Source organism: Theropithecus gelada, chromosome 4, assembly GCF_003255815.1.
Source record: "Theropithecus gelada isolate Dixy chromosome 4, Tgel_1.0, whole genome shotgun sequence".
Taxonomy (NCBI): Eukaryota; Metazoa; Chordata; class Mammalia; order Primates; family Cercopithecidae; genus Theropithecus; species Theropithecus gelada.
In genome coordinates this window covers 130,106,973-130,132,402 of record NC_037671.1, presented here as the reverse complement: position 1 = coordinate 130,132,402, position 25,430 = coordinate 130,106,973, and the positions used below count along the sequence as shown (strand labels likewise).

The 25,430-nt window shown below is 41.6% G+C and overlaps 1 protein-coding gene across 3 annotated transcripts in view; it reads right to left on the bottom strand.

The window, feature by feature from the left end:
• Positions 1-25,430, bottom strand: part of PRKN (parkin RBR E3 ubiquitin protein ligase) — a 919,793-nt gene that overhangs the window by 158,597 nt on the left and 735,766 nt on the right. For 2 of the 3 annotated variants that reach the window (XM_025384066.1, XM_025384067.1), the window contains one exon: positions 22,474-22,623. The exons of the other annotated variant lie outside the window; for it this stretch is intronic. In XM_025384066.1, coding sequence (XP_025239851.1) covers positions 22,474-22,623 — 150 coding nt within the window. The remainder of the gene's footprint in view (positions 1-22,473; positions 22,624-25,430) is intronic. 3 annotated transcript variants of the gene reach the window in all.

The window sequence follows — 25,430 nt, the reverse complement described above, 5'->3', positions numbered from 1 at the left end:
CCAACACTTTGGGAGGCTGAGGAGGGCAGATCACAGGTCAGGAGTTTGAGACCAGCCTGACCAACATGGTGAAACCCCGTCTCTACTAAAAATACAAAAATTAGCACGGTGTGGTGGCGCACGCCTGTAATCCCAGCTACTCCGGAGGCTAAGGCAGGAGAATCATTTGAACCCGGGAGGCGGAGGTTGCAGTGAGCCGAGATCGTGCTACTGTACTCCAGCCTGGGCGACAGAGTAAGACTCCATCTCGAAAAAAAAAAGAGAAATCACAAATCTGTATTTTAAATTTAAATTTAAATTAAATCCATTGTGCAGCTCAACCCTGTGTGGGCTCAAAAAGGTGCATTTGCAAGCAAGGTTTTGCCTGTGGGCTCCTGAATTCATGCTCTTGCCAGGATGCTAATCCTCTACCGTCCTTATGATTTCTATAATAAATTTCTGAAGACATATGCACCATTGAGAGGCATATTCTTTACACATGAACACTTTTATAAAATTGTGTTTTAAGAGGAGATTTTAAAGGGCAGGAACCTAAGCTCTTTACTCTCTAGTGATGAGATTCCAGATGCAGTGGCTCCTAAAAATGACGCAAATCTGTGGAGATGGACCTTCTTGATGCTTTGTAATAACTCAACCATCACAGCATGTGAGGCATCATGAAGTGTGACTGTCCCTGAGGTCCCCACATCAAGTTGTTGTTTCCAGTTAATCTGAGACCAGCGCGAAGCCCATTGAAGAAATGCACCCACTTGTGCTTAGTATTCTAATTTTCAAACCCAGCAGGTTCAATTCCCTTATAAAGGTTGGTCTAGGATAGAGTTCTGGGTATAGAAAGGCAATTTAAACAAAATGCTTTACCCTAATTACACAGCAAAGCTATTTGCATAAGTAACCAGTCTGGGTATTAAGAGACCCAAGAGAGTCAGTGGTATTCCAGCAGAAGTTATGTTTTTGTTAACCTTCAAGAAAATAATAGCAAGTTAAGACTTTCAATGTTCTATTTGTAAAAGCAAATGATAGAAGATATAATCCTCTATCATTTGAATGAAATATGTTGGAAAGAGATTGGTCTCTGTTGGAAGTGGGCTGAAAATGGCCCTCCTTTCCCTTGTGGCCATTTTTTGCAGGAGAGGGTGTTGACTGTATTGAGCGTGGATAAGGGAAATAGTTTTTGTTATATCAAAAGAAGCCAGTCCAGACATGATTTTCTTCTTCCAATATGGAAAATGCTATTTTTAAAGAGGCCACTGATCTTTTGTTTGCCGTAGACAATGAAGTAATCTCTTAGGGTAATGGACTCAAACTATAACAAAGGACAGGTTATCTTAAATTTTGATAAGACATTTCTAACAGGTAAACAATGACATTGTTTACTAGGAAGGAAAATAAATGTTCTTTGTGGAGATTTTTAAAAATAGACAAAACAATCACCCAAAGAGATTGGCCTATGAGGCTTAAATCAAGGCACTGCAGGAGCAGTTCAATTTGTCAGGTTGGAAATATGATGTAAGTTTAAAAAATAAAGGAAAATAAACACAATCTAGACTGCTTCTACATATATAGTTTGGATGATTTAAACTTTTGCAACAAAATGATGCTTGGTGTTTATCAATTTTCCCTTCCAATAGAATATAAGCCCCACGAGGCCTAAGACTGTGATGTCAACTGGAAACAAACCCCTTCATTTCTAGACTCCTGGGGAATTGGCAATAAGGATAAAGAAAGTAAGTATTATGAAGGATGAGCAAAATAATAATGCATCTTTCATGGACTCCACAGCCATATCTGACACCGTTATTTCTGTGAAAGGTTTCAGCCCATGACAGTTGACTGGACACATTAGGAATTATGGTCATACTGTCACCATCTATTCGAGAACACCAAGCCCTCATGACATGAGCAAATAACAGCACTGACCTGCCCAAGTGACCAGACAATCCTTTAAAGGAGTATCACTAAATTGCAGCATTCCCAGGCCAGGGGTCAAGATGGAACAGAACGATCTGGACTGCAAGTTGCCAGGTTACTGCAGAATGAAAGTGGCAGATGGGTTGATCTCAGGAAAAAAAAAAAAATCTGCCAACTGGTGCAGAAAACATTAGTTTGGGAGAAGAATATCTCACTTTAGCGGAGACAGCTCCCGCAGTTCCATTCATTACGATCCGCGGGAAGGCTGGCCTTGCTGTGAGGGTTCAGCCAAGGCTCAGGTACACGTTTCCCCCTAAAACAGACACACATGTGCACACACGCCTACGTCGTTGTCACTGTATGCAGAATCTCCTGCCGAGAGCCAAAGTGACAAAAATTATACGGTAGCTTGATGGGAATAAGAACACAAGTGTACCTAATCTATTCAATGTAAGTCTGAAAATGGAAAGAGGTCTACAAAGAACAGTATTACTAAAAGAGTAATAGAGGTGGTTTCATTTTTATTAGTAAAAAATGCTCTAAAGCCCTGAATGCTGCAAATATGATAAAACAGCACATTCCAAGCCCAGAAAAATGGTTTAAAACAACTCTAAGGAAATGACTCCCCTGAAAATCAAACGGAAGTGGAAACACACTTGGCCAAAAGGGAGGCTCTGGTGCATAACAGACAATATAATAAAATTATAGGGAAACAGTATGATAAAAATGAGTCTGATGAAGTGTGTTGCTATTGTAAGTAAATTCATGCTGGAGAAGTATTGAACAAACCACCAGAAGGGACACCTCATTGGTAGGGATGACACATTTGAGGTGCTAACAACTGCCCATTTCTCATGGTCAACAGAGTAGGTTTCCTTTCAGGTCACCATATTGAGCACACCTGGCTTGGACTGAAATTCCTGGTGAATGGGTATACAAAGTTTTTCATTAACCCTGCACTCAAAATGATCACACAACCAAGAGGAAGCTCTTTCTACCTTTTAGTGTTGTGAGATGATTGTTCTACACAAGGAGAAAATGATCACATGTGACTATGTAGAGCAAATGTGGACAGGCAAGTCCACCTGACTCTTACTTTGCTGTCCTCCTGACCTCCCTGGTGCACATAGCTATGGGGGTTAGAAGTTAGCATAATTACTTCCGATTAAATTAAGGTGGCACAGCTTTTTCCCCTTTATCTTTGAATATCTCTAGGCTTTAAAAATAATATCCATGCTGATGATATTCCATAACATTAGATATGGTTTCGTCAATACTGGTAGGCATAAGAATTTTGGGAGTTATACATTAACCTGCCTTCCTCTTGCATCTCAGAGAAAAGTCCATCTGGCCTCCACAGAACCACTCTTGCCATGGTTTTGATTTCTCAGCTCAGGACCAGGACAAGTTCCAATCACTTAGGAAAGCAGATGTTTAGGAGATTCCTCTTTGGCGACTCATGAAAATGAAAGACTGGTTTCCAGAAATAAAAATTTGACTGCCTCAGTTCCGAGGGGGGTGGAGCAAGACGGCCGAATAGGAACAGGTCCAGTCTCCAGCTCCCAGCGTGAGCAACACAGAAGATGGGTGATTTCTGCATTTTCAGCTGAGGTACTGGGTTCGTCTCACTGGGGAGTGCCAGACAATCGGTGCTGGTCAGCTGGTGCAGACCGACCAGCGAGAGCTGAAGCAGGGCGAGGCATCGCCTCACCTGGGAAGTGCAAGGGGGAAGGGAATCCCTTTTCCTAGCCAAGGGAAACTGAGACACACAACACCTGGAAAATCGGGTAACTCCCACCCTAATACTATGCTTTACCAAGGGTCTTAGCAAACGGCACACCAGGAGATTATATCCCACACCTGGCCAGGAGGGTCCCATGCCCATGGAGCCTCCCTCATTGCTAGCACAGCAGTCTGAGATCTAACTGCAAGGCAGCAGTGAGGCTGGGGGAGGGGCGCCCGCCATTGCTGAGGCTTAAGTAGGCAAACAAAGTCACCGGGAAGCTTGAACTGGGTGGAGCCCACAGCAGCTCAAGGAGGCCTGCCTGTCTCTGTAGACTCCACCTCTGGGGGCAGGGCAGAGCTAAAAAAAAGAAGCAGAAACCTCTGCAGATGTAAATGACCCTGTCTGACATCTCTGAAGAGAGCAGTGGGTCTTGCAACACCGTGGTTGAGATCTGAGAATGGACAGACTGCCTGCTCAAGTGGGTCCCTGACCCCTGAGTAGCCTAACTGGGAGACATCCCCCACTAGGTGCAGACCAACACCCCGCACCTCACACGGCAGGGTACACCCCTGAGATGAAGCTTCCAGAGCAAGAATCAGACAGGAACACTCGCTTTTCAGCAATATTCTATCTTCTGCAGCCTCTGTTGCTGATACCCAGGCAAACAGGGTCTGGAGTGGACCTCAAGCTATCTCCAACAGACCTACAGCTGAGGGTCCTGACTGTTAGAAGGAAAACTAACAAACAGGAAGGACACCTACACCAAAATTCCATCAGTACGTCACCAACATCAAAGACCAAAGGCAGATAAAACCACAAAGATGGGGAAAAAGCAGGGGAGAAAAGCTGGAAATTCAAAAAAGGAGGAGCTGGTACCATTCCTTCTGAAACTATTCCAATCAATAGGAAAAGAGGGTATCCTCCCTAACTCATTTTATGAGGCCAACATCATCCTGATACCAAAGCCTGGCAGAGACACACACACAAAAAGAAAACTTTAGACCAGTATCCCTGATGAACATCGATGCAAAAATCCTCAATAAAATACTGGCAAACTGAATCCAGCAGCACATCAAAAAGCTTATCCACCATGATCAAGTGGGCTTCATCCCGGGGATGCAAGGCTGGTTCAACATATGCAAATCAATAAACGTAATCCAGCATATAAACAGAACCAAAGACAAAAACGACATGATTATCTCAATAGATGCAGAAAAGGCCTTTGACAAAATTCAACAGCCCTTCATGCTAAAAACTCTCAATAAATTCGGTATTGATGGAATGTATCTCAAAATAATAAGAGCTATTTATGACAAACCCACAGCCAATATCAAACTGAATGGGCAAAAACTAGAAGCATTCCCTTTGAAAACTGGCACAAGACAGGGATGCCCTCTCTCCCCACTCCTATTCAACATAGTGTTGGAAGTTCTGGCTAGGGCAATCAGGCAAGAGAAAGAAATCAAGGGTATTCAGTTAGGAAAAGAAGAAGTCAAATTGTCCCTGTTTGCAGATGACATGATTGTATATTTAGAAAACCCCATCATCTCAGCCCAAAATCTCCTTAAGCTGATAAGCAACTTCAGCAAAGTCTCAGGATACAAAATCAATGTGCAAAAATCACAAGCATTCTTATACACCAGTAACAGACAAATAGAGAGCCAAATCATGAATGAACTTCCATTCACAGTTGCTTCAAAGAGAATGAAATACCTAGGAATACAATTTACAAGGGATGTAAAGGACCTCTTCAAGGAGAACTACAAACCACTGCTCAGTGAAATAAAAGAGGACACAAGCAAATGGAAGAACATACCATGCTCATGGATAGGAAGAATCAATATCGTGAAAATGGCCATACTGCCCAAAGTAATTTATAGATTCAATGCCATCCCCATCAAGCTACCAATGAGTTTCTTCACAGAATTGGAAAACACTGCTTTAAAGTTCATATGGAACCAAAAAAGACCCCGCATTGCCAAGACAATCCTAAGTCAAAAGAACAAAGCTGGAGGCATCATGCTACCTGACTTCAAACTATACTACAAGGCTACAGTAACCAAAACATCATGGTACTGGTACCAAAACAGAGATATAGACCAATGGAACAGAACAGAGCCCTCAGAAATAACACCACACATCTACAGCCATCTGATCTTTGACAAACCTGACAAAAACAAGAAATGGGGAAAGGATTCCCTATTTAATAAATGGTGCTGGGAAAATTGGCTAGCCACAAGTAGAAAGCTGAAACTGGATCCTTTCCTTACTCCTTATACGAAAATTAATTCAAGATGGATTAGAGACTTAAATGTTAGACCTAATACCATAAAAACCCTAGAAGAAAACCTAGGTAATACCATTCAGGACATAGGCATGGGCAAGGACTTCATGTCTAAAACACCAAAAGCAACGGCAACAAAAGCCAAAATTGACAAATAGGATCTAATTAAACTAAAGAGCTTCTGCACAGCAAAAAAAACTACCATCAGAGTGAACAGGCAACCTACAGAATGGGAGAAAATTTTTGCAATCTACTCATCTGACAAAGGGCTAATATCCAGAACCTACAAAGAACTCAAACAAATTTACAAAAACAAACAAACAAACAAACAACCCCATCAAAAAGTGGGCAAAGGATATGAACAGACATTTTTCTTTTTTTTTTTTTTTTTGAGATGGAGTCTCGCTCTGTCGCCCAGGCTGGAGTGCAGTGGCGCGATCTCGGCTCACTGCAACCTCCGCCCCCCAGGTTCACGCCATTCTCCTGCCTCAGCCTCCTGAGTAGCTGGGACTACTGGCGCCCGCCACTGCACCCGGCTAATTTTTTGTATTTTTAGTAGAGACGGGGTTTCACTGTGTTAGCCAGGATGGTCTCGATCTCCTGACCTTGTGATCCGCCCGTCTTGGCCTCCCAAAGCGCTGGGATTACAGGCATGAGCCACCGCGCCCGGCCATGAACAGACATTTTTCAAAAGAAGACATGCATACAGCCAACAGGCACATGAAAAAATGCTTGTCATCACTGGCCATCAGAGAAATGCAAATCAAAACCACAATGAGATACCATCTCACACCAGTTAGAATGGCAATCATTAAAAAGTCAGGAAACAACAGGTGCTGGAGAAGATGTGGAGAAATAGGAACACTTTTACACTGTTGGTGGGATTGTAAACTAGTTCAACCATTGTGGAAAACAGTATGGAGATTCCTCAAGGACCTAGAACTAGAAATACCATATGACCCAGCCATCCCATTACTGGGTATATACCCAAAGGATTATAAATCATGCTGCTATAAAGACACATGCACACGTATGTTTATTGCGGCACTATTCACAATGGCAAAGACTTGGAACCAACCCAAATGTCCATCAGTGACAGACTGGATTAAGAAAATATGGCACATATACACCATGGAATACTATGCAGCCATAAAAAAGGATGAGTTTGTGTCCTTTGTAGGGACATGGATGCAGCTGGAAACCATCATTCTCAGCAAACTATCACAAGCACAGAAAACCAAACACTGCATGTTCTCACTCATAGATGGGAATTGAACAATGAAGTCACTTGGACTTGGGAAGGGGAACATCACATACCAGGGCCTATTATGGGGAGGGGGGAGGAGGGAGGGATGGCATTGGGAGTTATACCTGATGTAAATGACGAGTTGATGGGTGCTGACGAGTTGATGGGTGCAGCACACCAACATGGCACAAGTATACATATGTAACAAACCTGCACGTTGTGCACAAAAAAAAAAAAAAAAAAAAAAAAAAATTGGCTGCCTCTTAAGCTATTACATTCTCAAACTGTGATGGGATATTCCCATTTGAGCTTAAGATACACCTTTTTTTTTTTTTTTTTTTTAGACGGGGTCTCGCTCTGTCACCCAGGCTGGAGTGCAGTGGTGCGATCTCGGCTCACAGCAAGCTCCGCCTCCTGGGTTCAAGTGATTCTCCTGCCTCTGCCTCCTGAGTAGCTGGGACTACAGGCGCATGCCACCATGTCCAGCTAACTTTTTAAAAAATTTTTAATAGAGATGGGATTTCACCATGTTAGCCAGGATGGTCTTAATCTCCTGACCTCGAGATCCGCCCGCCTCAGCCTCCCAAAGTGCTGGGATTACAGCCCTCTTTTTTTCTTTTTGAAAGAGCCCTCTCTGCTTTGTTTGTTCACAAGATACATTTCTGAAGGTAAATGTGGGCAAGGAGGTAAACAAACTGAGCCACTACATGAAGGAACCCGAAGTTGGAATCCTTCTAGCAGGCGATTTTCTACCTGACCATGCTGTATGGGTCTTGCTGCTGCTGCTGTTTTTAACTTAGGCATGACTTTCCCCTGTAAGACATCGCATGAGAAGGCAGGGAAAACCCTACTTTACAATGAGCATGAGAGGGGGGCTTATCTCCCAGATCCATCACTGAAAGCTGGGCCACCTGGGGGAAATTATGTAACTTTCCTGACATTTTGTTCCCTCCTCTATAAAATGGTGACAAATAGAATACTTTCCTAAGAGGGTTGTAGAGGGGACTAATCAAGACGACTGATGTGCCAGCATTTTGGGAATCATTAAGGTTTATGAAAAGTTGGTGGTTGTGTAACAATCCGAATCCCAATAGTCATTACTCAAAGAATGAGGTTCCACTTCCTCACCAGCCGGGAGCCCTCCCGTCTGCTGGCTGGCTCCAGGCCCATCCTGAGGTTCCCCGTGCTTCTTCAGAGGCTGCAGACCTTGTTCCTCTTACAAGTTCCTGTGTTGATCTTTGCTCCCTGCCTCTTGGTAGGATCCACGTGGGAGTCTATGGAGCTTCACTGATTGCTTTGGCCACTTCTGGTTTATTCTGGTGCAACCCATAACAGCCATATTTTAAGGACCCCAGGAATTACGATCTTCTCAAAGCAGAAATGCATTTCTTTGCAACCTTATTATCTAGTATATTTCCTGGTGCAACTAGGATCTCAAGAACTGTAAATAAACAATTGATTGAAAGAAAAAATGATTGAATGAATGAGAGAATCAATGAAAAAGGAGTAGAGAGAGTGGGAAAAAAAAACAAACCCAGAGGCCTTGCTTTCTCAAGGTTTCTGCAAATGAAAGATATTTATGTATTCAACTGGGCAAGGACTCTTTAGGCAGGCTGCACAGACAGGAGTTGGATGGTGAATGTGGTCATGATCTTGAGAAACAAACTGGGCCTGAGCTGCAGGACAGGGTCAGAGCACATAAGGCTGGGACTGGGACTGTGAACAGTTTTTTGGGGGTAAAGTTTTATTTTGGGGAGTGATAGGAGTTATGGGGAAAAAGGGTGAAGAAGGCAAGGTTTGAAAACAGAATAAAACCAAGGCCAGCTATTTTGAGGATGAGCTTGAACAGATCTGAACACGAGGGACAAGGTGACAGAAGGTGAGAGAGGGTTAGGGATCTGCGTCTGTGACTCACGCTGGCTTAGGAGGGAGGCGATGGGTGGGGAGGAAACCGGAGTTGGGGGATGGCCGCTTGTCCTGATGCTTAGAGGCTGGTATCTGGGACCTCACTGTAAAGAGACTAGGTCCAGGGAAAGGGGACCCAGTGACTAGGGCCTGAAAGAAAACTTCGTTGCTATGGGAACCAGGAGACCAGAAGGGCTCTGGTGCCAGGAAGACTGGGGAAAGGCCAGGAACCCTGCCCTTGGCAAGTGCAAGTCCAGAGCGGCAAGCTCCTTGGTGCTGCTGTCATGGTGCCTACTACGGGAGTCCTCCGAGTTCCTCTCCCCCGAAGCCAAGGGTTTCTCCTGGTCTCAGGCAGGACTGAACTTTGAGGTGGCAGTTGAGAGGCCCAATTGTTGGTTAAAGATGGGCCAGGGGGAATATCTTCATCACAAGATGCATAAAAGCAACTCTATACGTGTCTTATTTCCTTTAAAAAGCATGAGGCCAACGTGCAGTGTCTTCCAGGCTGTTTTCTAAATCGTGCCATAAAAGGGCACACTCACACTACTGACACGTCCTGCTTTTATCGTTACACCTTCCTCCAACTGCATCTACTGAACATCTCTTATATGCACGGTACCAATGAGAAATCAGCATCCAACTGTTTCCCCGCTTCCTATTACCTGAAAACCCAGAACAGCGTTGAGATAATTTAAAATGAAAACAGCAAAAGTGACCCATAATATCACCGTATTAACCTGGTAAATTTTCTGGATTCTGGATTTCTTGTGAGTTTTTAATCCATGTGCATATATTTTGGTAACATTGCACTCATAGTAAATGTTATTTTGGTGAGCTTATTCTTATACGATTATACTGCCTTTAGAGATGAATCTTATTTTTCGGGCATTTGGTCGTGGGATGCTTAGGCTATGAGAAGCTAGATCTCAACATTTAAAGCAGGATCATCTAAAACAGGGAGTCAGTTGTGTTATTTCACGTGTGTTTCATTTGAAACAGTGTATCATTCTGCTACTATGGTAACTAAAGCAAATTACCCTTAGGACTGATTACAGCATTGAATAAAGGAAGATAAAATTGAGTACACTGCCATTTTCAGTGCTTCTCGGCTTCTACATCCTTATCCGCTACTACAAATCTGACGGCATCCACTTTGCAGTTGGTTAGCTTTCCCCTCGACAGGCCTCAAGGTTCTTCTGATGGGATTTTAGTCAATGGAAATCACCACCATTTAAGCACAGTCACCTAGTACAGCTAGATATTTATGGAAAAGAAAAAAAAAGAAGCTAATGGCTTTTCACACATGCACTGAAAAAAATTAATAACTCAATAATTTCTGGTAAAGGAGAAAATTGTTTTCTTTGTAAGACTGCAAAGTTCAACATTATGTGATTTATCTCAGTGACCTGTAAGCAGTGCCTATAATTGTTAAAAATAACCATCAAGCTGGCTTTTAAGAAGCTTCATTATGGTACAGCTAACACAATGCCCAACTCCATTACTTTTTTTCTATATAACCTTAAAACAGAGCCAGATCATTCCTAGTGTTTCCAAGGTGTTACTTTAAGAAAAGTGGGCCAGGTGCGGTGGCTCATGCCTGTAAGCCCAGCACTTTGGGAGGCTGAGGTGGGTGGATCACCTGAGGTCAGGAGTTCGAGGCCAGCCTGTCCAATGTGGTGAAACCCTGTCTCTACTGGGAAAAAAAAAAAGAAAGCAAAAATTAGCTGAGTGTGATGGTGGGTGCCTGTAATCCTAGTTACTCGGGAGGCTGAGGTAGGAGAATTGCTTGAACCCAGGAGATGGAGGTTGCAGTGAGCCAAGATTGCACCACTGCACACTCCAGTCTGGGTGACAGAGCAAGACTCCTTCTAGAAGAAGAAGAAAGAAGAAGAAGAAGAAGAAGAAGAAAGAGGAAGAAGAAAGAGGAAGAAGAAAGAAGAGGAAGAGGAAGAGGAAGAAGAAGAAGAAGAAGAAGAAAGGGAGGAGGAGGAGGAGGAGGAGGAGGAGGAGGAGGAGGAGAAGGAGGAGGAGGAGGAGGAGGAGGAGGAGGAGGAGGAGGAGGAGAAGGAGAAGGAGAAGGAAGAAGGAAGAAGGAAGAAGGAAGAAGGAAGAAGGAAGAAGGGANTTTTTTTTTTTTTTTTTGAGACGGAGTCTCGCTCTGTCGCCCAGGCTGGAGTGCTCTGGCGCGATCTCGGCTCACTGCAAGCTCCGCCTCCCGGGTTCACGCCATTCTCCTGCCTCAGCCTCCCGAGTAGCTGGGACTGCAGGCGCCCGCCACCATGCCCAGCTAATTTTTCATATTAGTAGAGACGGGGTTTCACCATGTTAGCCAGGATGATCTCGATCTCCTGACCTCGTGATCTGCCCACCTTAGCCTCCCAAAGTGCTGGGATTACACCGCGGCTGGCCTCAAATTCTAAGAAGGACACAATCAAAAGCTTGCATTTGATAATGTGTAAGAATTATTTAGGGATATGTCACATTCTGCAAGTGGACTGGGTTCATCTACATGGGGAGGTGGCCACAGGAAGAGTGAACACAGACTTCCTCCAAATTACAGCCCTGACGGTTTAGCACTAATACCTTGAGAGGAATTGGGAAAAAAATCACTTGGCATCAAATTCCCAGACTGTCCCTTAACTCTGGTCAATAACCAACATGGCTTTGTGAAGAAAAATGTGATGTGTGTCAGGAACAATATATTATCTATCTGAAAGAGAGTAACAGGCGGCTTTGATTAGAGAAAGAAACAGGCATTCTTGGCCTTCTTCTATAGAAAGGAGGAAGAAAATTGCTTTTTGGAAGTGCAGCAATAGGCCCGCTTGACAAATTACCTCCTAGAGTGCAACAGTGAGGCTTATCTCCTTCTGACTGGGCTCCTTCTCACTTGTACACTTCTTCTGATCCTGGTTCAAGAATGGGCAAACAGACAGGCAAGGCTTATACATTGGACCTGGGCCTTACCTGTGGCCTTGTAGTTACTTGATGTTTTCCTTCTCCTTGGAAAATATTCTAAAATAAATTGGACTTTAAGAAATCTCCTTAGTCTCCATCCACAACGTCAACTTTTTAATGGACAGTGGGGACAAAGGCCTGTATGGTAGGCTTGGATAGTTCTGCCAGGTGTACCTCCTAAGGACCTCCAAATCTTAGGGGAGGTGGGACTGAAGGTCAAGCCAGGCCAGATCAGATTTGCCCAGGGCACACTTCAAGTTTCCACTTCTTGGTGCAAAAGAGGCAAAAGTGAGTCTTTGAGGACCTCAACTGGTAGAACCCGGGGGCCCACTGAGATGCCAAGTGGAGAAGGAGGAAAAATGGCTGCATTCCTTGGAATCTTAGGAAATGTGATTTCTACATCTGTTGCAGATTCTTGGAAACCAGTGCCCATGGGACTGGCTGGTCTTTACCCAAGAAAAGCCCTATTCCCTCCCAGGAGCTTGTAGAGACAGCTGATTGAATAATTGATCGACTTAGCCTTTCCCAATGGAATGTTGGACAAGCAAGAGAAATGCCTGGCACTCTAGTCCTGAGCGCTCATTCTGTGTGGGCTCCCTTGAACTCTGCCTAAACGTCATGAACAACAGGAATAACAGCAGTTGCTTAGCGCTGGCCTTGGTGTTCCTGTTTCGTGTGAAGAGTGAGGGTGTGCTGCTTCTTCATCATGCCATGGGGCTAACATGGGATGTTCTGGCCATATGCTAGACAATCTCTGCCCTGACCCTCAAGGGGCACTAGCTGAACAAATGCCCTGTAGGAAGACGATTGCTAGAATACAGAGATGTGCAAAGTAGCAATGGGACATGTTTTCCTATAATGTAAGAACTATTTAGACATTTTGTGTAATTTAATTAAAACATCACTGATTTGCCTTGGCTGCTCAATACATTTGGTGACATGTTTCAGAGACCCTATTTTGCGAAGGTAAATTAAATTTCCCAGTGTACCTCATTCTCATTAAAAAATGACATTCAGCTACGTGGGTATGATAGGAGAGTTGCTCCTGACACATTCCAGTTTAAGAGTGGCCAGCCAGACCACCACCTGCAGGCCTGGCTCTTTCTGGAACAGCAGCGAGGCTCCATGGAGTTGGTTTCTGTGCCCTCAGTCTCTGCCAGTGAAAAGCATATTTCCTTCTCCCTAGTCTAACCTCAGAGAAACACTATGCCTAAAAAGGTGTAAAATTCTACCTAATTTAATTATTGGTCACATTGCTTTTATTTTTAACATGTAACATTACTAAGTTTAATTAAGAAAAAAAAGTAATTCATAAGCTCAGTCCCTCATGTTATAAAAAAGTAACTACCAATCTACATGTTCAGGAACCTCAAACATTCTAGAAGGTTATAAACTGAAAAGTAAAGGCTTCCTCCCTCACATCATCACTTCCTCTACCCAAAGGCAGCCACTGTCCCTGGGGTGTCTTAGCTTCTTTCCAGAAAAATATCTTACACACTCATGCGCATGGATCCCCTTTTCATGCTGTCTTTACTTCATTCTGTGTATTAAAAGTGGTTCCGTATCAGGACACGGATTGACCTCACTCTTCATAACAGAGTATTGTATTCTGCTGTATAATTATGTCAAGAACATACTTAGCTGCTGTAATACTATGGAAAAGTTGATCGTTTCCATATTTTTATCTAATACAAAATAGTGCTGGAAAGGGGAAGATCACCATTCAGAATGCTGGGGTTTAGGGAGATGCAAGCTGCCCCCAGGTCTGCCCCAGCTGAGCTGGACCCAAGCACTACCTCCTTAGGATTGTTCTCGCTGTTTGCAGAAGCACTTCTTCACACATGGAAAACAAAAACACAATCTACATGTCATTTTTTTGGATATTATCATAATGCCCCATGCAGTTAACATTCTATGAGATTGACACATGGTGACACTTGCCCTATGAAAATATTTTATTTATCATTCATTGTTATATAAGTTATTCTCATGTTCATTTAATAGGGATCCTTGGAAGGAGAGTTACTAAGCAGACATGATCACAAAATTTCATCCCATCTTCTCTAATTGATCTTAAACCCGTAAATATATATATCAATGGCAGTGTTAGAAAGAAAAAGATTTTACTGTAAAAATATACTGTAGTCTCAAAAACACATTTGAGGCAATTATACTATATAATTTAAAAAGCCATGCTTTCACTAATTCTCTACAAAAAAGAACTATTGTGGGCCTAATGGCTCTGATTTTTGGGTATCACCTGTTCATTGTGACTAGCAGTACGCAACTCAGCACTATGCATTAGAAAAATAAAGCAAGCCATCTGAATCCCAAGTAGCTTCATAAAACACCTGTCTTACAAAATGTACCACACAAAAGGTAGTTCTTGCTCTATAGAGCTGAGGAAATGCTGAGTGTGCTGTTCTGCTTGCTCAAGCAATACGTGTTTGCATATTGAAAGCTTTAAGTCCTATAGGAAAGAAATTGGTTTAATCTGGCTTACCCGGTGCCTCCAACTATTGGATTGCAGATCTCTGCTCCATCTCTCTGTACCCCAACTCCTGCCATGGTCCTGGCAACATCTGTTGGAACCTGGATTGCATGACCCCTACTCTGGAAAATGCTGCTTCATATTTTTATAGTCAAGAAATTGCTGTATTTTGGTAAAGTTTTTTTTTTTCCCTCCCTCAACTATAGCTGAATAGCTCAAAGTGCTTGTGTTGAAAACACAGGAAACCTTGAGTTTGCAAATGGTACTCCTTGGACAGACGTCCCGGTCTTTTCCCAGATCGGAATTGTCCAATAGAACTTTCTGCAGGGATGAAAATGGGCTATATCTGCACTGTTCAATACAGTAGCCACCTGCCATGTATGACCACTGAGCGCTTGGAATGTGGTTACTGTCACCGAGGAACTGACTTTTTAATTATGCTTACTTTTAAACAGCCATGTGTGGCTAAAGGCTGCCATGTTAGACACACAGCCCTATACAGAGGTCAGAGCATGACCAAAATAAATGCACAGAAACAATGCAATCTTCACAAGAAGCCTGTTTTCAGGACTGTTCTGAGCTCTCTGCAGCTTGTAAAGCTAAAGAATTGTTCTCCAATCGATTTGCCATAAAACTGATTTTCTAACACATTATTCAAAAAGATGGATCTTATGATTTTGAAAGAGTATAATTATTGGCCAGGTGCAGTGGCTCACGCCTGTAATCCCAGCACTTTGGGAGGCTGAGGTGAGTAGATTGCCTGAGGTCAGGAGTTCAAGACCAGCCTGACTAACATGGTGAAACCCCATCTTTACTAAAAGTACAAAAATTAGCCGGGCGTAGTGGCAGGTGCCTGTAATCCCAGCTACTCGGGAGGCTGAGGCAGGAGAATCGCTTGAACCTGGGAGGCAGAAGTGGTAGTGAGCCGAGATTGTGCTATTGTACTTCAGCACGGGTGACAGAGCAAGACTCCGTCTCAAAAAGAAAAAAAAAAAGAGTATAATTATTTCATATTTACTTTTATTTCAACAAAAACTGGTTAAAGACAATGAGAATGGCTAGTGGTCTGTGTTGGGTTAAAAAAAAAAATACACTTTTCTATATGCAGCTGAGCCTTGAACAACATGCGTTAGAATGTAAGTCCACTTATATGTTGATTTTCTTCTGCCTCGGTCACCTCTGTAATAGCAAGACCAACCCCTCCTCTTCTTCCTCAGCCTACTCAACATGAAGACGATGAGGGTGAAGACCTTTATGATGATCTACTTCCATTTAATAAATAGAAAATACATTTTCTCTTCCTTATGATTTTCTTAATAACATTTTCTTTTCTCTAGCTTACTTTATCATAAGAATATAGTTATAATACATGTGATATACAAATTCCTGCTCATTAGCCATTTATATTATTGATAAGGCTTCCCGTCAACAATGGCCAGTTGTAGTTGAGTTTAAGCTATCTGCTGACTTTTGGTTGCAGGAGGGGTTGGCACCCCTCAACTTCCAGTTGCTCATCAAAGATCAACTGTACCTCAAAATCACAGAACACTTTCTAGGAATGTCTGCCAACTGATAGATGCTTTCCAGAGGAATGGTATGCAGAACTTGTTTGTACATTTGTGAACAGTTTCTTTAACTAAAATAAATACTCTCCGAAGCTTTCTATCTTTGCACTTCAAGCTGTCTCACAGGCAGAAAGTCTAGCGAGACTTATTTCCAATCTGCAAATGAGCTGATCTTAGAGTTTAAATTAGATTTTTGGACATATGTCAAATAAACATGGAATGCATATTTTTTGACATTTCATAACATCAACTTTCTTTTTAAAAATGCTCTTTGATGAAGAACATCTTGTATATCAAAACCTAAAGTACCAACAAGATTTTATTCCACTCTCTACGTGCTGGAGTGTCCAGGCGGTTGAGACAAACTTGCATGGGGACAGCTGGAGTGAAGGCTCATGAACCCACAGTTAGTCATCCTGAGAAACACCTGTTCTTTCTGGTGTCTCCCTGAAAACATCATGATGTAAACCACACACATTTGGAGACTAGTCTTAAAAAATCTCAATTTGGTTTAAAAAATACCTAAGCATAATTTAAATTACATATTTTTACAAAAATAAATTAAAATTGGCTTAAAGAATAAGAAAAGTAACCATTTTCTTTTTTCCTTTTATTATTAAATATTGATCATCTACATGTTTTCTCTTTCCAAGCTCCACCTATTGAAAAGACAGCTTGATATCTATTTGTTAATTTGGAGTTTAAACTCAATAATTACTTAAATCTTTGAGTAAAAGGGTAGGTATCATCATAATTTATCTTCACGGACTCCTTTCCTATGTAAAGGCTGAAAATGGGATTCAGACTCTCATTTCACTAAAACCTCCAACAATATTTTAACGCTGTTGTTATAAGTGGTTCGAAATAACAATTTTAACCAAAAACATATATACATTTCTTTGCACGAAGTAGGCCATATCCTATACTTGCACAGGCCTAGAACCATATTTGCAGGAGGCTTTACAACTTCATTTTTATAATTTTTGAAACTCTTTTTAAGAAAATCAATGCAAGAAAGTGAACATGGTTAAGAGGATTTGGAAAGGACCCATGCAAGCAAGGAGCCCAAGGCGAAGGCCTCGTTAGTTCCCTGATAAATCTGCCTCTGAACAACACAGCACGGTGTTTGTTTAAGGAGACAGTGACTGTTAGAGGCCTTAAGAAATTCATCGCATTTCCTTAACTTATGGTCACTAATAAGATTTTTGAAATTCTATTTTCATTTAAATGTGTATTTTTCTGCAGTTGCTAAATTTTGTTTCTGGATTTCTAATTAAAAACAGAAAACTCCTCATTCAACTTCAAGCATTATTTTAATAAATTATCTCCCAGACATATAATACTCTGAGACAACACCAAATAAGATAAAGATGGTTTATTTATAGATAACTCGGAAGGTCTGATTGCCATAGCTTTCTGCATTCCCAGGTCAGTGAGTATAATGTATTCCATATTTTGATGCTGTTTTCCAGTACTAAACACGTCAACATTTTGCATCAGAGTCATAAAAGTTTGTGAGAGAGTTCTGATGACTAGCAATAAGGCCAGAAAAAAAGAATAATGCATAACGTGAATTCTTCAGGAAATCAATTAATTTTTTTTTTATGAGTGTAGTAAAAGTAGGATCTAGGGTTAGTAGAGTGAGGCTAGAGTAGTATTTGATACCAAAATACAATCTCTGTTGCGTTCTATCTATGTACAAATATTCTGTGCTGAGTCAAAACCGAAATCTCAGTGCTCCCAAGAGTAACACATTTTACATATCAGAATGGACTCTTTACTTGGCCTTGTATGTAGCCTTTGATAGAGCACATCAATTCTGTAAATTCTGCAGTACTTTCAGGTTTCTAATGGACTTTTTGTGGATCCCTGAACATAGTGTTATTTTGGTTTTCTGAATTATATACTATGTGTGCTATCAAAACACTGTATATTGTATAAGTATATAAAGGTGCTTAAATATTTTTCAAAGAGGTCGTTGTTGGGGCAAGGTAAGCAATTTTAATACTGAGATAAATGATGATTAATACTGGAAAATAAAAGTAATAGTTTATTGATATTACTCCTAGATTATTAAGATTCATGCAACCATTTATTCTATTCATTCATTCATTCATACTTTCGATGAATGTTAAACACCAAATACATGATTTACCAAGAAGAATGAAAAGGCTTAGGACAGGAATATAAAGACAGGAAACCAGTGTAACACTGCAGCTTGAATCCTGGGAGGTGGTACTTTCAAATAATTCTTTATACTGGTAATAAATTTGCTGGATCCATCCCACATTTATCAGGCCTTTCCTAGGTGGACTGACATCATCATTTAAATGGAAATCCCTGTCTTCATTTATTAGTTAAGGTACATTGCTCCTGAGGGAACAGATAAGCCTGTGACACAGTGGAGCAAAGTGTCTGGAATCTGATTTTCCAATGGACATTCCCATATGTGTGAACAAAAGACTCATAAATACTAACGATAGCACCTATTTTACAGAAGCTCAACTAAAGACACAGAAGTCTTCAGATGGAAAGGATATACAATAGAAACCACAGCTGTGTGGAAGACCACCCAGGCACATGGTGGTGGGTGAAATGACTAGAAGATTAGAATCCTCTGGAGCCTAGGGCTCAACACATGGGTGTCTAGCTCCAAAAAATTTTACATCCCACAAATGGCAGAGAATTTGGGTTTCAACTTTTTACACACTTTTTTTTTTGTAACAGCAAACATTTCTTGAATACCCACATAGTAAGAGTTGTACTTTTTCTATCTTGATAGTTGAAGGAAAAACATTAAGCATGGGTGAATTCACAGGCATCTTACAATAAATCTGTGAACCACACCGAGAATCACTGGAGTTAATGATGTCTAGGGCTTTTTGCGCATCTAGAACTCTATAATTCTTCTACAGCTTTGCTACCAATGACTTTTCCTTGAACGATGTATTGAATGAGACACTCACTTCTCCCCGAGGCAGCTTATTTTGTTCTTCATTGTCCATACTGTTAGAGCAAAGAGTAAAAGGAGATTCATCTTCTTCTAACTTTTATGTATTGGGCCATGTTCTACTTCTGAAATGACATAATCTAACCACAATTTCTTCCAGACAATGGCTTTCCATTATACTCCTTAAACCCCAGAAAAGATGGGCAGCTTACAAGGATGTACAAACCACAGCAAAACAACATGCATCAGGAAAAGGGGGAGAGAAAGAAGGAAACAAGTAAAGCCAGGAAACCAGTTTCCAAATCCATTGTTTATGACCTCTCTATATGCTTCCAGAGCCCACAGATGTAGCTTTAGATTTTCTAGCAGTCAACTTTCAGAGGCAAACCTTGTCAGTTGCTTTAACATCCTTAAAGGCAACTTTCCTCAGGACAAGCATAAGTGTGCTTGGTACTCAGATCAGACTTGAATAGTCACCATGGTGGACTGTGGAAAAGTCTGTTGGGATGTCCTGAACCACAGGCATCACATTTCCTGTGTAACGATCACACTATAAACAAATGGCATCATGGCAAAGTAGTATTTAGGAAAAGAAATTATTTGAAGGCTAAAAATAGTAAGGTCTAGGTGCCCAATTTCCTGCTGTAGATCTGGCTACATCCTTGATTCTAGACTGTTTGGAAGAGTATATCCAATGAATGCCACATAAGCAATCTTCCTTGAATGTTGCATCTTTTGGGTGAGCTTTGGATAAATATTCATTAAGCTTTTGATTAAATATTAAATAAATCTGCACTTACTCTATGCCAGGAACTATTCTATGTATTTCACACTTATTATCTCATTTACTATTCACAATAGTCTTATACAGAGTTGCTCATATATATCCTATTTTAGAGATAAGGAAACTGACAAAGATGAAGACCACTAGTAGTTTGTGAAGCCAGGGTTTGAACTTCACACATTCAACGCAATCTCCTTTTTTAAATCACTGTGGAATTCCTTTAGCATCCAAGTCAGATGAATATCTTTCAGTGAAAGTTTGGGATTTGAAGACAAAGGGCAATGATGAGGTCAATTGATCTCTGCTGAGAAGCCAGAGCAATGGGAATGGACATAAGCTTGCGAAAGAATATGGAGACTGGGGCAAAAAGGGAGGGAGGGAAAGGAAGGCATATAGTTCAGTGCATCCTTTAGAAAATCACTTCTCTGTTTTTTTTCAGCTTCTTTAAATTGCAAACTGTAGTGGTTTAAAATATGTCCATAAATTCTTTGACCCTCTTTAAGATGGAGCCCAACTCCCTTCCCTAAGTGAGAGTGACAGGTGCAGCTTTGGGGATTTGGTTCTACAAGGCGCTGTGGTTTCCTCTTCCTGTTCTCTCTTTTGGACTCCTTGCTCTGGGGGAAGCCAGCTGCCATCATAGGGACAAACAGCCTAAGACAAGGGCCACGTGGTAAGGAACAGTGACCTTCTGACAACAGCCAGTGAGGAACTGAGGACTTTTTTTGCCAACAGTCATGTGCATGAGCCACCTTGGAAGTGGATCTTCCAGCCCCAGTTAAGCCTCTAGATAACTGCAACCCAGCTAAACGGCAAACTCAGGAGGAACCCGAGCCAGAACTACCCAGTGAAGCCACTCACGGGTGATTCCCGACCCTCAGAACCTCTGTGAGATGATATATTTCTATTATGTTAAATTGTTAGAATTTGGAGTTGCTATGCAGTCATAGATAACTAAAACACAATCCAGCAAACACACCTCCAAAACCAACACATCAAAACAAATTAAAATAAAGTAAGAATACATTACCTAGAATTGCCAAAGGACAAAGAAACCTTGAGAACATAGCTATCCTCCTTTAAGTCAAGTTTGCCTGCAAACTCCTTTAATCCAAAGATATTACAGCATTTTGATTCACTTCTAAAATAATTTGCCATGATTTGGAGCTTATATATATGTGTTATTTACTTACAATTTACTTGTATAAAAAAGGGAACATAAAGATATTCAAGATTTCGCATTACATAAACCCTTTAACATTCTTAAAGCAAGGTCAACAACCAAATGCAAAAGATGGGCCAGTGGAATTCTCTACCTCCTAAGGAAAGTTAAAATCTTAAAATCCAGCTTCAGAGGATGGAACCACAGTAGGCAATTAGCAGGCAGAAGCACACAATTTAGCCAGTAGTTAAAAACAATTCGTTAAAACCTCATTTTAAAAGATAACATTTGCTAGCATTCTGATCCCAGAGGTTGGCAACCTGCTGAGGCCACACACAATCAGTGCAGATAATTCAGCACATGATGATGACTAAGGCTGGAGAGTGTGTCCTGATTTCCATCATCTCCAGGGAGAGTAAACATCACTTGAGTTTTCATTCAAATGCAATCACGATTATGAATCCAGAGGTATTTCTTTCCACTTAGGCACCATGGCATCTCATTATTTTTCAACTTCCACTTCCTCTACTCCATTGTTCAACCCAGGGTTTTGTGAGCCCCACTGCATGACATACAGGAAGCTTTACTAAGGGGAATGAATGCTAATTTATTTCTAGATGACTTACAGCGCTCAGCCCCAAATCAGGCCTGGCAAATATACCTCTGCTATCTGTGCTCCTTCTTGCACAAAACTCCTCATGAAGTTGCAATTTTAAAAGAAACGTTTCCCATCAAAATTCAATAGACTTTTATACGCACATACACTTTCTTACTTTTCTAGGCTGCATGAAATTTAATATCAGGATTATTATCCATTTGTCATTTTAACCTATAATTTAGTAAGCCTTTTTGTGTTTGAGTTATGCTTCTTTCCCCCTTGAGCCATCAGCCTGCAGCCATAGATTCATTCGAAAAGCCGGCCAGGTCACATGGTTTGACCTCTTAGAACAAACATTTTTCACGTTTCTTATTCTGCTTCCATAAGAGACACTATTAGTTTTGTTCATCTCTATTTAAAACGATTTTTATGACACAATAACATTTCAAGTTTTCCACATTAACCTTCATTTTATTTCTTGAAAACACTTAGGCAAACAATGTCAGTAAGACGTCACTGATGGAGAATTCTTTCTCCTTCACTCCTGTCTACTTAAAGGCAACTCTGAAGAAAGAATACATTTTTGCTCTGGATCAGTTGAGTGCTGGGAGACAAGTTTAAAAGTCTGGCCTAAGTGGTTCACAGCATCTTAAAGTAAATACTTCCATAAGCAACCAAAGCAGAAAATCTTAATACTACAACTCTTTTCCCCAAAATACATACATACATTTTCCAATCTGGAGTCCTATAAAGGAATTTAAAATCTGTTTTCTTATACATAAGTTCAAAGATGTCTGAGTCCAAAGGGAAAATGAGAATAAAATAAAAATATAATCCCAGCCCATGCGCAAAAGCAAACAAGGACAGGAACACACCGCCCCAGGGGTGCGGGCAGTACTCACCCCACAGCCCAGGCCGTTGCCGCCTTCACAGGTGACTTTCCTCTGGTCAGGCTCCGGCAGCAGCCCCGCTCCACAGCCAGGGCGGGGGCATAACACGCCCCCCATCTGCAGGACACACTCCTCTGCGCCATACTGCTGGTATCGGTTGTACTGCGAAACCCAAAAAGCAGAGTGAGCTTTCAAACTGACTGTTTATTTCAGCCAAAAGGGTAGGAGCTGACAGTGTATGGGATTTCTTGCTTAACCAGTTTCAGTAAAATAATGCGTATGCGTGTGTGTGTGTGTGTGTGTGTGTATGTGTGTGTGTGTCTAGGGGGAGGGAGAGGGCCGGGGGTTGATAGAGGAGGACAAATATGCTTCAATGAGAAAAAGTCTATCAAACTCAACTGGCAAGACATATAAGTGAATTTACTCTTTGCTTTTTTGTCTTCAGAAAAGAGATATCCCAAAGCTTTGTATGTTATAAGATTGCTTCTACCAACATATATTTCAAAAATCTTATTTCATATACATTTGGGAACATACTTATGTCTTAAATGATGAACACTTATAATACATCACTATCAATCTTATAAAGCAAGATATTTTCATGACTCTATTTGAAATTCAACAAGGTTGTATAATTATTTTGAAAATTGGCCCTGCATTCCACTTCATAATTGTTGGCAGCCCACACAATATCAATGAGCTAGAAGAAGACTGATGTTAAAGAACCACATTTTCCCTTTATCATTACACTTATTCTTAAAGTATGATTTCCTGTGTCCCTGACATCATTTCTTTCTGTTACTGTTTTGCTCAGTTTCCTTTAATGCTTTCTTCAGCCCGCAAATAAATTCCAAACCCCATCAAACCATTTTCAAGGTGTTCTTTGTGGCAGCCCTACATTTTTGATCTGTTTGTAATATAAACTCAGATCAAGTCAAATAGGTTTGCTCAATTATTAATCAAATAATGCAACATTTATTGAGAGCCTACCACATTCCAGACTCTACCGAGGTGCTGGGGATACAGCAGTGAATGAACAGACTTCTCCACCTTCATCCACAGCACTGTAACAGTCAATACTGAGAGGTTAGAATGTCTACTATTTCCAGTGGTGCTAAGTGAGGAAGAGAATAATCAACAGGGAAGAGGGAGATTCCAAAGAAAGTGGGATCTCAATTTTAAAGAGGTGATTAGAGAGTGCCTTACAAAGCAGGTGCCTTTAAGCAAATGTCTGAAGGAGATTAGAAATGCAAGTCACATGGATCCCTGGGGGAATAAGCATTCTGGACAAGCAGATAACACTGTAAGGGAGCAGAGGCCCAGTGTGCTGATGTGGTTGGCTGTTCAGGGTACAGCGAGGTGGGCAGTGGGGTGGAGGCAGGGTGAACAACGAGGGAAAAAACAGAAGGTGAAGTTGGAGAGTTCGGGAGGATCTAGAATGTGTAGTTCCCTGACAGCTGCTTTCAGAACCCTGGCTGTTATTCTGGAAGATACCAGAACCACTGCAGAAGTCTGAGCTGAGGTATGACATAATTTGACTGGTATTTTAAAGACATCCACCTGGCTGCTATGTTCGGCATGCCGTCTGGAGGGCCAGGGTGTAGGCAGGAAGCAGAGAAGCCCGCAGGAGCTTATGTCAACATCTATGCAAGAGATGGCACTGACTTGACCCGGGAAGGTAGTGCTGGAGGTAGGATCAGCGTTTGAATTCTGGGTATAAATTAAAAGGAGAAATTGCAGAATATCCAGTCAGGATGGATGCATGGTGTGAGAGAAAAAGAGGAGTCAAATATGAGTGTAGTGTATTTCCCTGTTTCCTGAGAAGACAGGAGGCAGGTGGGGGGTGGGGACAACTGTGGAAGAAGAAAGGAGTATGTGTGTGCGTGTGTGTATGTGTGTGTGCATGTGTGTATGTGTGTGTATGTATGTGTGTGTATGTGTGTGTAGGGAGTTGAGGCATGAAATCATTATTTCTATTGTGCTCATGTTCAGTTTTATAAGCTATTACACAGCAATGTTAAAATTTCCAGTAGCTAATTGAATAAATAAGTGTAGTTTAGGGGAAAGGCATGGGTCCCAAATACAAATTTTGAAGTCATTAGCATGAGCCTCTAATCCATTTTCTCATTCTTCTGTCCCCAGGAAAGAAGGAAAAAGATGACCTGGCCTCCTTGTAAACATGTGAATGGCATACACATACAGCACATTTCCTAGAAAAGAGGTCTAAGAGTTTGGATGGCAAATGAACAAGAATCTCTGAATTTATGGGGTAAGGCTCTCTAGACAGTGTCATAAGCTGTGCAATTATCAGAGGATACAATGACGATATTTCATCAAATAATGAACGATGAGACAGTTTATGTAATGGAGAGATTGCATGTGAGTGATTACTACATAGCTTTCTTAGAGGCTTCCCACGTAAACCTTGCCTGGAGCACAGCCCCAAATGCCAAGGAAGGACCTGAGGAGGCGACCTGAATGTCCCCAGGTCCTGCCTGAGTCTCAGGATTACCTGCATCCCTGAAATTATTCGTAAAGCTCGACACTAGGTTAGATCTATGACACTCTGACCGTGTTATGAGGTTAGATGTGATTATCCAACCTCTGCAGGGAATGTGAGAAAACGCCAGCAAAGGAGACTGAGGAGCAGCAGCCTATGAGGCAGGTGAAAACTGAGGAGGACTCAGGTGTCCTGAAAGCCAAGGGAACATATCTCAAAGAGGCTGCCACCATGAGCTGTGGTTGGAGTTGGGTGTGTGGCTACCATTGCGGTCTTGACAAGAGTCATTTAGTGGAGTCATGGAGCCAAAAGCCTTCGGAGTGGAGTCCAGAAAGACTAGGAGGAGAGAAATTCAAAGAAGTGAGAATGGACACTTTTTTAAAGGAGTTTGCCTGAAAAAGGGAGCAGGGATGGGGTGGCCATTGGATAGGACTCTGGGGTTGTGAAGGATTTTTGAAAATGGAGAAAT